The 14,480-nt window shown below is 45.2% G+C and overlaps 1 protein-coding gene across 1 annotated transcript in view; it reads right to left on the reverse strand.

The window, feature by feature from the left end:
* Positions 1–304: 304 nt before the first annotated feature.
* Positions 305–14,480, reverse strand: part of PKDCC (protein kinase domain containing, cytoplasmic) — a 41,584-nt gene continuing 27,408 nt past the window's right edge. The window contains exons 6-7 of the mRNA XM_079968768.1: positions 4,403–4,576; positions 305–2,890 (exon numbers count right to left, since the gene is read on the reverse strand). Coding sequence (XP_079824894.1) covers positions 2,805–2,890; positions 4,403–4,576 — 260 coding nt within the window. The 3' untranslated portion in view covers positions 305–2,804. The remainder of the gene's footprint in view (positions 2,891–4,402; positions 4,577–14,480) is intronic.

Below are 14,480 nucleotides of genomic sequence, written 5' to 3' on the forward strand. Positions count from 1 at the left end.
TTATTGGAATAGAAGTGTCCCATTAAAGACAGCAAAGACAATTTTATTGATTTCCTGCCTGTATTCCATCATGGAACCCCAGGCAGCATGCATGTGGTTCCAGCTGGTCACCCATCCAGGCACTGACCTGGCCCAAACCTGCTTAGCTTCAGCATGAGGCAGCCTAAGGTACCTTCAGACCAAATCTACAGCTCTGGAGCAAATCAGTTATAAGGATCAAAGATCCAAAAACAAAAGAGAGCGGGGGCGGGGGGGAGAAAGGGATTGAGATTAAATCACAGCAGTGGCGGAAAAAACAAGTCCATCCATTTCATTTCTTTTTATTACAAAAATAAACAATTTAAGAACCAAAGTACAAAAGATTCTGAATGTACAAACTAGAAAACAGTATGACATTTGTCACTTTTAAACATTTTCTCGCTTGCTTTCACTGAAAGCATATTTTTAGACACACTTTGCCTTTATAAAAAAAAAAGATTTTGCTATTTCTATTGCATTTATTAAGGCTCGGGTTCATTTGCTGTCAAAGGTTATTTGTTCTTAAAAACAGGAAAGCAGCACCTTCAGAATGCAAAAGATCCAGTAGCAGAAATGCATCTTTTGTAGCAACTACTGAAAAATTGTGCTTTTTGAATAGCGGCTCTGCTGATGTGTCAGGGATACACTTCTCTGTGGCAGTCCCAATGCGACATACAGAAATCAGATGCAACGTTTTCCTTCAGGTGTTCTTCTGAACACGTACATTTGCAGAACTTTGGTCAGCATGAGTTATCTACATGGCTTCCTAGAGGGCTAGGATAGGGAGCCTGTGGACCTCCAGCTATGATTGGACTCCAACTCCCATCCACAGACTACCTTGGAAGCTGAACTCTCGCATCTGGAGGAGTACAGGTTTTCCATCCCTATGATAGAGCGATCCTATCATATCCATTGGAGATACCAGCAATCCAGAACATCTTCCAGAGTCAGAGCTGGCCTGGGGAATTTTGCTGCCTATCACAGAGTACAAGGTGGCATTCTACATACAGAAGCAAACATGGCAGGCAGCTGACTCTTGCTTCAACTGGGTTTTGCAGTAGTGCCTTCGCCGCACCTGAGGTAGCAGGTCTGATGAGGAACAGGCTGTGTGGCGGCAAAGTGGAATGGCTGGGGAGGCTCAGGAGGAATAGCCAGGGGCTGCAGATACTGTGCCACCTGAGGCATCTGTCTCACTGGGTCAAACAGTAGAGCTGGCCCTGATTGAGTCCCCAAGAAAGCCCATTATTTCAGCCGAAGTATCCAAGCCTTTTAAATTCACCCAGCACAAACGATCTGCATTAGCCCAATGTAATGAAATATCACACGAACCTAGATGATGCTACTCATTGGTTTTGAGATAAGCAAACAAAACAAGGACAGGCTTTCAAATTAAGACAGCTGCTGATCAGCTTACCCAAAAACCAGTTCCTGGGTTTTGCCTCTTTGTACTCCACTATCCTGTTCTATTGGGATGAAGCCAAGATAAGGACAGGTTTGATTGTCAATGGCTCCCATTAAGTGATATGGGATAATGCAAGCAGGATGCTTTTGTCAAAAACTGATTGAGGCTGGGACAATATCTCCCTCCTTTTATACAGCAATAACGGTAGGGTTGGCTCCTAACCTCAATGCTGCCTTACACCCTTCTACTTTATCCAAGAGCATGGCTCCCATTCACTTGTATGGGAAAAGTAAATAGCCACAGTTAGGACTGGGGCACCATTTGGTGCACTGATAGAGACAGATGCAGTGTGTCTGTTTGATTAATTACAGGCACACACATTGGGTCTCTGTAGCAAGCGGCTCTTTTTTCCTCCCTCCATCACAATGATGGGCATCTTGTTAGTTTATTTTAAACTGGAAAATAGCTATGTTTTTGACTTTGTAGATAGTCTGGCTGCAACATTTAGTCAACTAACTAATTAGATTTCCATTCTCTCCTACATAAGAGAGGAGGATTGTTTTCCCTAAAACAATGCCTGCTGCAACATGCACATGTATCATCTTTTTAAAAAGTTGTCCTCTTTTTGAACTATTGCATTTTCCCCCTCTTAGGCAAATAATGCAGATTTATATCCGTTTAAGCTGACTTAATGCAAGCTTTTTGTATGTGGGGGGAAATGTGTGACAACTTTAACAGATGCTATAGCGTTCCATCGCACAAGGACAACCATAATTTTTGGTCCTGCATATTTGGTTCAATGAACAGAAGTACTGATTGTCTCCCAGGAGATTTCATCATAAGCTTTGAAACTCAAAGAGGCTTTTAACAACGCTGCAGTGATTGTACTTGCCTGTATAAATATCTGAACTGGAGGTTCCAAACTCCCTGTGAAAATGAACAAGAATTTCCAACCAAAGCCTATGCAAACCCTATACATAGTGAGAAAAGCACACTAAAGGTGGCTGCTCCTTTTTAGCAACCTATAGATAACCACACAGTGTATCACATTTTGGACTTCATTCTGCTTCTTCCAAGTCACATCTTAAAAATGTCATCCTATTGCACATTCGTCCTGGTCATGTTGGTCTCTTCTTTTTAAGGTTTGATTTCATGCTCTGCAGATTAGAAGGAGTGATATAGTGCAATTCCCTCCCCATCCTCAGTTTCTTTGCGTACAACAGCAGTCTCTACATTGGCGTGCTGACCGCAGTCATATTTTACTAGCTTGCAACTAGGGCTGCAATCCTATGCATGCCGCCTGGAGAGTAAACCTTGCTGAACTTCATAGGAGATACTTCTGAGTAAATTTGCACAGAATTGGACTTGTAGGTCAGGCTAGCTTTCAGTTGACCACTTTCATGTAGGTCGTCTTGTCATGATCAGATGCAATGGAAGTGGATCCCATCTTGAAGTAGACCAGCTGACGACCTAGGCAGAAAACAAAGAACGGTGATTAAAAAAAAAAAAAACACTGGAGCTTTTTCAGATTAGGAAGTGATGGGAGTCAAGGAGGCTGCAGAGAACATGTTCGTCACCCATGGCCACTTTGCAACAGTAAGATGAGCTCAAAACGCTGCACCCAGTGGAAGTGCCCTGAGAATGAGGCAGAAAAATGGAAGCACATTTTGCAGAGGGTGAAAACTTACAAAGAATTGGATGAGAGATTTCAGAACAGCATTCCAAATAATACTAAATGTTGAAATTTCAGGTTTCATGTTCAAATAGGAATAAATATCACGCTATGCAGGTTTCCAGCACTGTGCATAATTTAGGGTGCAATCTTGAAAACCTCTTACTTAGATATAAGCATCATCGAGTTCAATGATAGTTACTTCCAAGTAGCAATGCATAGGAGCTCCCTATGAACCTCAACAGTGCAAACCTGCATGTTTTTAATTGGGTTTAGTTCCTTGAAAGTTCCTTTCCTAGGCAGGAAAGAGGTTTTTTTAAATGTTAATATTAAATAAGACTACCAGAAATATGCATGACCTCTAACGTATATCCCCACAAAAATCCCAGAGTTCATTTGAGGCTTCCCTTTGAGTAAAGTAGCATTTGTTCGCATCTGCCAATGTCTAGATGGGAGGGCAGAATGCTCTGCTTGTCAAAGGAAGATCCTGCTCACATTTCATCCAGCTGGAAGCGGTCATCCAGCACACACACTAATCTCTATGGCACTCGTGACGACCGATAAAGGCAAGGTGCTGGAATGCATTTTGCAGGATTGCTTCTGCAGCTGCTCAGCTGTTTTCTACCTTCTGCCTAAACTTAATACAATTTCTACCCGCCTCTCAAGTGCTTCCATCAGTAACATAATGTTGTGCTCTGGACACTGCCAAGAGAGATTTTGTTATGCTCAACAGCTATATGGAACTCCTGGGAACCGAAATGTGATCGAAAGCCAGGAACATAGGTGGCCGTGCAAATGGGCCCCCATGAAGATGGTTAGAAACATTCCATAAACTTTTGGAATGCTGAAGAGTTCAGGGAAAATAAAAAGTTGCTCAGTGAAACTGGTGCCCTCTAGGTCATGGGTCCCCGTGCTGCACTGCGCTGGTTTAGTGCAGCGCAGGGGGGACTCGCTGAGCGGGCGGCTCGGTCCGGGGGCTTGGGGGCCAGTAAAACAGTCTTCATGGGCCAGATGCGGCCCATGGGCCGCACGTTGCCGACCCCTGCTCTAGGTGGACGAGACCCCACCCCCCCTTGCTTTCGCCATTTTTCTAGGGAAAATAAAAGAAGGAAAGGCACTCTCCATGCAGCAGTGTTAGAGGCTGCTGTGACATCAGCAGCAAACAGACCAATCACTTTCCTCTTATTTTGCATGTTTGAGTTCTGAAAGGAGAACAAGGCCCTGATGGCCATTTCAAGCCAATCTTATTGCTTAGTGGCCATCTTGCTAGGAGGGAATGATAGTAACTCCAGTCTGCCGGCATTTATTACCTGTCCACGTTGTCTGATTGGTGAGTACAAAAGCTTTGCACTGGGAATGACTCTCGCAAACCTCCATGGCCTCACTAACGTCAAACACAGACAGGAGACATTCCTTGTGATGGTAAGAGGGCCAGCACCTGTAACTCTCATTGATGATAGTGGCTTCAGGCACCTTTCTGTAATCTGTAGGGGAAAAGAAACACAAATATTCCACATGTGCTTTATTTAAGGAAAGTGGGTCCTCTCCAACACAGTCTTAGAAAATGTTACTGACCCTCTTCTCCATTTCTGAAATATATTGCTGGTGTGTGTGTGTGTGTGTGTGTGTGTGTGTGTGTGTGTGTTAAGGAATATTTTGCTATGCTCGTTTTGGTGGAGAATAAAAAATAAAAAAGTTTGCCCAGAAATTCCATCTGCCCCTAAAATTCTGTCCCTCGTCTCCTTCCTGCCTACTGCAAGCCTTTCATTTCATCGAGCTCTTTATAGAGAGAATGTTCTACTGAGCAAACAACATCCACTTGAATGAACAGGCGACTCAGCCATCATTTGCTCTGAACAGGGGGCTGAATTGTCAGGGCAAGACCTGATCAGGCGTCTCGGCCCTCCTTCTGAGTCAGGAGAGCGTGGCTGTTTTTCTCTGCTTTTGTGAAGAAAAGACAGGTTTTTAATTAAGCAAACTTTTTTATTTCTTCCTAGGAGGAATACAAAAGGTCAGTTTGATTGATGGGCCCCCTGAGATAAAGGCATGGGGCGGGTTGGGGGGAGAAGGAATGACATGGGGTTGTTCAGGGCTTGCCCAGCACTGCGGCATTGCCTGTGGATTAGCTGCCCCAATTGGCTGCCGTTCAGTCTCCCTTCTCTGAGCGCCTTTCTCTGTCTTGTTCCCTGTTCAAGGCTCTAGGCCGTTTCCCAGCTGCCTGCAGTCTCCGGTTTATGAATGCACCAGGCAAATCAAACTAATCATTTATAAACATTTCTACTTAGCCAATGGACTCGCAAATCACCCTTCCATTTTTTTAAAAAAAACAAAACCACGCGCTTCTAATTGTACCCATTAAACAAACTGTAAGCTGAATTTCTAGTTTCACAGCCTTGTGTTTTGTTGGAGTCATTTCAGTTCAAGAAGAGGGGGTTGTTTTGTTTTTTTGCCTGCAGCTATGAAATTTCAGCCTGTTGATATTTTGGAACGGGCTTTGTTAAGGATGCTTCCAACTCAACAGTCACAGAGTTAACTTTTGGCTGCGATTATATACGGGCTTACCTGAGAGGAGGCCTCACATCCTGGGAACTGCGCACAATCTAACAGACAACAGATTGGTTTATATGAAAATTGCTCCCCACGCCATTAAGCATGCATTCCACACACCATCTCCTTGGAAAGTATGTGAAATATTTAGTAAACACACGTTGGTTTCACACAGCCCTTGGCTTCTCCTCCTCTGACAACGAGGAAGCAAAATGCAAAACCACATTCAGGAAGTAGACTCCTGCATTCTCGACAGAGCTTGGGTTCTGAAACAGAATTAAAATTCTGCACAGACAGATCTTACGGCCTGTATTAGGTTGCAACCCTATACCCACGTACCTGAGAGTAAGCCTCAATGAAAATCAGAGGGACTTGCTTCTGAGTAGACCTACGCAGGATTGTGCTGCAGGCTGTCCATATTAAGGACAGTCACAAATTTTGCATGCCACTTGTGGGAGAGACATGAAGCTATGCAGGCCGCTAAAACTCTATGCCATCCCCCCCCCCCAATCCATAGAAATCTTACTCAAGCAGCATACACAGACACCAGGTACTGCCCACTAAACTTATTATCTGAATCCTAAAGGATGGGAATTTGCTTTTGAAGCCCCCCCCCAAAAAAAAAAAATGGTGGAGAAAGCCAAGAGTCTCATGCTGCCAGCAACCACTTTTAAAAGCAAAATCCAGACAAAAATGGGTACCACAGAGCTTCACCACAGAGGTTCTCAAAATAACTTGCCTTCTTAATTCTGGACCTACATCCTGATATCTGACACCTTTCCTGGGTGCTGACCAGAAGGATAAAATCCCAAACCTTGGGATCAACTCCCAAGACCCACAAAACCCAACTAATTCTCTGTATTAGTTGCATTGCAGGGGGTTGGACTAAATGACCCTGGGGTCCCTTCTATGTATGCCGGAAAGACGACAAGAGACCCTTACGGGGACTTAGCCTGAATGGCAAGAGCACTGAATCTGCAATTCAGAATGAGAACGATTGGTAACCTGAGTCTGGGGTTAAACTAGTGCACTGACATCTCACTGTTCCTTCCCCCAAGCCTCCTGGTCCTTTTTAAGCAGCTCTGGCTCAAGGCCTCAAGAGTGTAAGCTGAGCGCTGTTTTCCAGCTCATCTGACATGCAGCCCCACCTCACTCCTCACCCACTGAAACTCCAGGTTGCAGCTCAAAGCCAAAAGGAGAAAGCTGTCATGCTAAAGCAACTCCTGTTGAACCCCAAGGAGATGCTTGGGGGCCAGCCTTCATAGAATCATAGCACTGTAAGTTCGGAAGGTGCCACAAGGACATAGCTGCCAACGTTTCCCTTTTTTTAAGGGAAATTCCCTTATTCCAAATAGGATTCCTCTCAAGAAAAGGGAAAAGATGACAGCTATGCACAAGGATCATCTAGTTCAACCTGCTGCATCTTCTGGCCCGGTATTCTGGTGCGAGTCAGGCTGGTCACACCGGAGTACTGGACCAAAAACGGGTCAGAAGCCAGGATTGGCTTCTGTAATTCCTGCTTAAAATGGGGCAGTTGAATGGTATGGCATTGCTGTGGGTTGGACGAGATTACCCCTTGGGGGCTGGGACGCAGGTGGTGCTGTGGTCTAAACCACTGAGCCTAGAGCTTGCCGATCAGATCAGCGGTTCGAATCCCCGCAACGGGGTGAGCTCCCGTTGCTCGGTCCCTGCTCCTGCCAACCTAGCAGTTCAAAAGCACAAAGTGCAAGTAGATAAATAGGTACCACTCCAGTGTGAAGGTAAACAGCGTTTCCGTGCACCGCTCTGGTTTGCCAGGAGCGCCTTAGTCATGCTGGCCACATGACCCCGAAGCTGTACGCTGGCTCCCTCGGCCAATAAAGCAAGATGAGTGCCACAACCCCAGAGTTGGCCACAACTGGACCTAATGGTCAGGGGTCCCTTTACCCCTAGGGAGACGTTCTGACCCTACCATTCTCTTATTCTGTACAGTATCTGATCAATTCGTTATTATCAAATAAGCAACGTCTGCATATCTTGTTCTTTTTGCTGCCATTAATTCTGGCTTTCGCCCTACTGCTCTGCCTACTGCCCTACTGCTCTGCCTGCTCGGAAATGTCATTACCAGAGATAGACTAACGGTCACTCTTCTCCCCCCCCCCAGCCCCTGTGAGTTCCGTGGTCTAAATAAAGCTCTTGTAATATTACCTAACGTGTTCTGTTCCTGCGAAAAGGTTCAGGCAAATAAAGTAAATCTTTCCACTCCTGGCAGCTTGCAGAGGTATGCGGCACAGACCCATCTGTCAAATTCCTAGAGCCCGGAAGCCACAGAGGTCTCCAAAGGTCTCCGGGCTCTGGACTAATATAAATACTATGTCATAACATATTTAGTAAATGGCAACGCAGGCTGCACACAAATGTGAAGAGAGGAGGGGGACTAGTTGGGTCCCGAAATGAGTCGAAAAATAATTTCTGGTCTCGTTCTAATGAGAACCACCCAACTCATTCCCACTTCCCGAAAACTATACGTGGACTGATAAATGCAACTACCCCTTGAAATTCACGCTTCTCCTGAATTTTGCATTGCAGCTCCCCAAACGAAAAATGAGTCCAGAAATGTGTATATTAGGATTAATGTGCACGAAAATGCTATGATATTTTTTGCAGACTTCTTTTTTTTTAATAACAGCAATGCATGTGGAAAATTACAACTGGAAAAATGAGAAATGGGGGTGGGGGGGTGAGGACTGAATCTGACAGATTCATCTATCCCTACCGAGATGAGGAAGTTGCTGAGCAGGAGGGGAAAAGTAGAAAGCTGCCATCTGAGAAAGAGAAAGGTTTGAGAAGCACCACAGGAGGACAACTGGAAGGGGGCCCTCTATGAGGACACAGGGCCTCTGTTTGGAGCAGTTTTTGGCAGATTCTCAAGACTGGCACGGAACTTAGAATAGCCACTGATTTTCAACAGTTGTTATTTTTCTTCCGTCTGCATGCTAGTTTAAAAGCAAGGCCAGTGAGGGAACGGAATGTGGTGCTCCTCCTCCAGGAAGGAGACAGTGCCCCACACAGAGCGAGATGAGTATCAGCTGACCTTGTGAACACAGAGAACATCACCCGTAAACTGGAAGAGGCAAATGCTGTCAATGTCCAAAAACTATTTGCAGCAGGAGTGAGGAAGCCCAAATGTGGCCCTCAAGATCTTTCTATCTGGCCCTCAGGACTCTCATAGGCCATGGCCTTTCTCTGCAGGCTGCACCCTACACTCATCCTGCTCTGCACGCTCTTTGGCTGCTTTGACGTGGCTGAAGGGTGCCTTAAACTTATGAGGTCTGTCTTTCAACTCTGATAATGTCCATTGCTAGGCCTTGATGGAGGATGGCTGGGATTTAGTTCACTGCACAAAGGTAAAAAAGTCCCATCTATTGTTCTGACACCTTTTGCCTCTGGCCAGGATGCAATATGGCTCCACGGCTGGAAGAGGTTCTCCAACCCTATAGTCACACAGGAAGTTGTCTCACACCAAACCAGACCATTGGTTCCAGGGGATGATCTAAAGTCCCATGAGGCCACCACTTTGCTGAAGCTAAACAGGGCTAGGTCTGGACTGATTCAGAACCATAGGTGCATCACCTTGGGCTCCAGGATAGAACGAGAGCCCAGATAAATGAAATGAAATATGTAAAATAGATCAGTATTATCTACAAGGAGTCGTGGTAGGTCTCCAAGGTTTCAGCCTCACCAGATCCCAGGGGAAATTTTGTACACAAAGCATGTGCCATCACTGAACTGTGACCCTTCCCCTTTAAATCATTGGTATTCACCAGTGATTTTTTGGACTTTTACCTATATAGTTGTACCTTGGATCTCAAATGCCTCGGCTCCCAAACAAATCGGCTCCCAAACGTGAGTGTTCCGGTTTTTTAATGATTTTCAGAAGTTGAATGTCTTGCACGGCTTCTGGTTGACTTCAGGATGCTTCTGCAGCCAATCGGAAGCTGTGCCTTGGTTTTTGACCGGTTCCGAGAGTCGAACGGACTCACAGAACGCATTCTGTTTGAGAACCAACTGTACCTATTCGATTCAAAATCCTAAATTTGCAGTTTGAACTGAAGAGCAATTACTAATTTTTAAAATTAGCTTTGTGAATAGCAACATCCCTAGTTGCTTAAGGCAAAAAGCAGGTACATCCAAGGGAGTACGTAACACTCTAGTTTATTAATCAACAAGTTAAAAAGCACAGGTCTCAATAGCAATCCTTAGGGGACTTCACTTTCTATTTCCCTGTTGTGATATGACAGGAACTATCTGCACTTTCTGGAAAACAACTGATGACATTTTTGTTCCAGAACTTTTTCTCAATGGGATGAATGGGTCTCTCGAGCATGGGTGCCTATTTTGAATCTTGCACTGTTTTATTCTAAATATATTTGCAGTTTTTTTTTATTGTACTGTCCATCTTTCCCTGCTCTCTGTTCCTGTTTCTTAATCAGTTCCCGGTCCTAACAAGACCTCTCCTCTTATTCCACGACTGCTAAGCTGACTCGCGGGACTTTCTCAAAAGCTTTTTGAAAAGCTACTTTCAAATATTGCAGAGGTGACATAAGTCTCCATCACAGTCTCATCCAACGAAATCAAGCTCGGTAGCACTGCTCTGGAACATCCTGTCCCTCACTGAAGTGGGGAACCACAACAGCCTTAAGAATCTGTGAGGTACCTGCTCATTGTTGCTTCAGCAACTTTCTAAGGTGGGCCTGCATCATTCCCCACTAAAATGATGTGCCAAAGCCCACCCACTGAGTTCATGGCTGAACGAAGGTCTGAAGTCAGGTTAAAGTCCAGTACTCTGTCAAATGGACCACACCGGCTGACAATTGGCAGAACACCCGGTGGAGGAAAAGAACGCAACATTATTTGTCCTCTGTTTTGCTTTGCTTTGCCTTGCCAGAGAGGAACGGAAGAAGCGAGTGGAGAGCAGGCCAGCCAATGGAAGAAACACGCACACACACACACACCCAAAACGCACTATGCAGGCTGGAAGACAAGGCCCAGGGGATCCATAAACCCGTCAGCACGTGCTAGAAGCCTTGACGCACAGCACAGATGGATGCAAACTATTAGACAAAGAGAAAGAGATGCTGGCTGTAATGGCTTCTTAAGAATTAGGCCCATTTGAAACAAGAGCTTTATGACGAACTCATAAATATCACTAGAAACCTATGGCAAGTGTGCCTCTCAGGCCTTGGAGGACTATACTATAGTCGCATGGGTATTTAAAGTATACAGAAAAATTGAACGGGGATCCTTTGTGGGGGGATTGTACATGCAATTAAAGGAGATAAGTAGGTTCAGACTGGACCACCAAAGGACTAAATTGGGCCGCTCTTCACAATCCACACTTCCTGCTCCAACCTGGCTGTTGCCATAGCGACAGGTGCCATGGCACATGGACTCTGGGTGGTGGAATATGTGGTCTTCCTGTCTGTGGTTTCATCTAAATCCAGCAATGTGAGTGGGCATTTGGGGAGGGGGTGTGTATAAACTCTACTACAGGAGTTACAGACCTTCCAAGTGTCCCTATTTTCCCACATACGGTCTGGGAATCAGCGTGTTTTTACATGAGTAGAATGTGTCCTTTTATTTAAAATGCATCTCTGGGTTATTTGTGGGGCATAGGAATTCATTCTTTTTTTCTTTTTCAAGATATAGTCCAGCCCCCCACAAGGTCTGAGGAACAGTGGACGGTCCCCTGCTGAAAAAGTTTGCTGACCCCTGGTTTGCTCTCCTCCAAGGAGACCCACCTGGCTTCACCCTTGTCAGCATTCTGGCACCAGTAAAAAATTATTTTCTTTTCACAGGCCTTTGGGCAAGACCAATGATTTGGTATTGCATTGTTAAATCTGTTTTAAATATGTTTAGTGATTTCAACATTATATTTTTACTTGGTTCTAAATTGCTTCAGGACTTTATTAGTGGGAAGCAATACATAAATTTAATAAACCTAAACCATATTTTCTTCTTCTACTACTACTATTATTTCACCCCCCCCCCCAAAAAAAAAAAAACTCCTGGTAATAGGATGCCATTTGGTGACACAGGCCTTATTTCTGTTCAATGTACTCAGAACTAAATTTAGGAATTCCACCACAATCACCCCACTTAGAAAGGTTTGGTTCAAGCCAGGATTGTTTTGTCTCACCAAAACTTGAAACCTGCTTAAATGGTGTCCATGGAATTTGAAGGCTCCTTGTAGCAACTCACATCATAAAAAGGTCAAAGTTCTGCTCAATTTCCAGACTAATGGCGTTAAAAACCTATAAATAACCTGCCTAATACTATAACAGTGGCAATAAATTCACACATTCAGCTACACACAGAGAGAGAGAGAGAGTGTGTGTTTGGCATGGCATGGGTTAAAGCTACCACTGTAATGTCACATTATTGAGATTACAATGTACTCATCATCCTAATCCCAAACTCTTATTTCTGCTTAAAACTATTATTGTAAAGTTTACAAGACAGTCAATGAAGTGAGGGTACTCCCGCAGTGCCAAAATCTGCCCTCCAATTTCTCAACAGTTTCCATTTTCCTAGCTAGCAGACCCTCCAAGTGTTCCTATTTTCCAGGGTCAGTCCTGGATTTACAGAAGTTGCCCTGGATTTTGATTTGATCCCGGAATGTCCCGCTTTTCCTTAGGGTGTCCCTATTTTCATCAGAGAAATTTTGGAGGGTATGGGACCCCCGAGACAAGGAGACAAGTAACTATACAACCTTTAGAAGACATTTGAAGACAGCCCTGTATAGGGAAGTTTTTTTCAATGTTTCATGTTTTATTATGTTTTTAAATAGGCCACCCAGAGTGGCTGGGGCAACCCAGTCAGATGTATAAATAATAAAAAAATTATTGTGTTGTTAAATAGGACTCCCTATTTCCATCGGAGAAATGTTGGAGGGTGTGAGCTAGTTCTCATGACAAATTAAGAGTTTTGAACTTATTGGTGGGGGTGGGGATAGCAGCAGTGAGATACCTGAAGGTACATCTCCACCCCCACCTTTCTGCCCGGACGCTGAGGTCCAGCGCCGAGGGCCTTCTGGTGGTTCCCTCATTGCGAGAAGCAAAGCTACAGGGAACCAGGCAGAGGGCCTTCTCGGTAGTGGCACCTGCCCTGTGGAACTACCTGACATTTAGAAGACATCTGAAGGCAGTCCTGTTCAGGGAAGTTTTTAATGTCTGACATTTTAATGTATTTTTAATCTTTGTTGGAAGCCGCCCAGAGTGGCTGGGGAAACCCAGCCAGATGGGCAGGGTACAAATAAAAAATTGTTGTTGTTGTTGTTGCTGCTGCTGCTGCTGTTATATTTTTCTTCTTCCACCATTGGTTCCATCACATCCTCCACTGTCATGTGGCCTCCAACAGATTAGTCTCAAGAGACTGAGGCCCCCCCAGTAGAAAAAACAGTTCCCCCCCCCCACACACCTGGAGGCAGAGACACCTTTCTCATCATCTGCTTTTAACTGGTATTGCTGGGGACTGGACTTAGTGCCTTTTGCAAACCCTGCTGCACCACATCACGGTGCAACAGTCTCTCTCCCTTCTTACTGGTAAACCAAAAGCCACCTTGGCTCTCTGCGCTCAGACAGGCATTCCAGCCTCTCCCCAGACTCGGTCGCAAGCATACGCTCTGGGACGGCAATTTAATATAAGTTAGGGAAAACAGGTTGCGGTTTCGTCCTTTTAGCCTGCTCGAGTCACCCTCCACCTGAATTTAATCAGTCCTAATGGCCATTTATTTCAGCCGCAGCAGCCCAATTGGGTGTGTATGTGTGCGTGTATGTGTGTTTTACTACCAACTGTAGCTACCAGTTGGAAAGCTGCCAAGTCTCCTTTTCTATTTATCACCTGCCAATATGCCCTGGTCCAGGGACACAGCTGCAGCAACGGGGAGCCTTGACAAAGAAATCGCTTTACTCTCCCTGCCGCCACCCATCTGTTGTAATGGCAAATTAAATACCAAAGGCAGGGTCCAAAGAGAGAAGTGGAAGTGATTAGAACTTATTTCCAAAATGGCACATCATTATAGCTAGGGGAGCCGCTGAGGCGGTGCCAAAATGGAGGGCAAGGATTTGCATAAAAGTTACATATGCTAACCGATAGGCCTAAATAAAAATTCATAAATCATGTATCTAGAAATACAATGCATCTCAGCATACTGGAAAGGATTGTGACCAGGTGGCCTGCCCAGTTTGCTGGCGAGGCGTGGATGGGCAACTTCAAGGTCCTCCCAGCTCTCCTTTCTTACGATTTCCATCTTCAAGGTAGACTTGCACCAAACAGCCTTTCAAACAGTGGCTGCCTCAAAACAGAGGACTGCCTTCTTTCTGTGAACCAGGACATATGGCCATCCTATTTACAGCTACTAGCTTCCTCTGGAGCAGCGGTTCTCAACCTGTGGGTTCCCAGATGTTGTTGGACTACAACTCCCATCATCACTAGCTAGCAAGGCCAGAGCTCAGGGATGGTGGGAGTTGTAGTCCAACAACATCTGGGGACCCACAGGTTGAGAACCGCTGCTCTGGAGTAAAGAGTGAAAAGACTTTAAAAACAGCATCTGCAGCAGTGAGAGCGTTACAGAGGGAAGAGGTAATCGACAAAAACCTCTCTCCTCCTTTTCCGTTACAGGATGCCACTATGAGAGTCATTTTCAACCAGTGTCCTGTGGCACCCTGGGGTGCCTTGAATGCTGGTCAGGGTGCTGCTGGAAACACTGGCCTCTGTGCTTTTTCCCTTCCCTTTGTCCTCTGATGTCCTCTTGTGCTTCTGCCCGCAAAAGGCTTGCGCAGCTATTTATTGCAGCAGCCC

Source organism: Podarcis cretensis (genome assembly GCF_951804945.1).
Source record: "Podarcis cretensis genome assembly, chromosome: 3".
NCBI classification, from domain to species: Eukaryota; Metazoa; Chordata; class Lepidosauria; order Squamata; family Lacertidae; genus Podarcis; species Podarcis cretensis.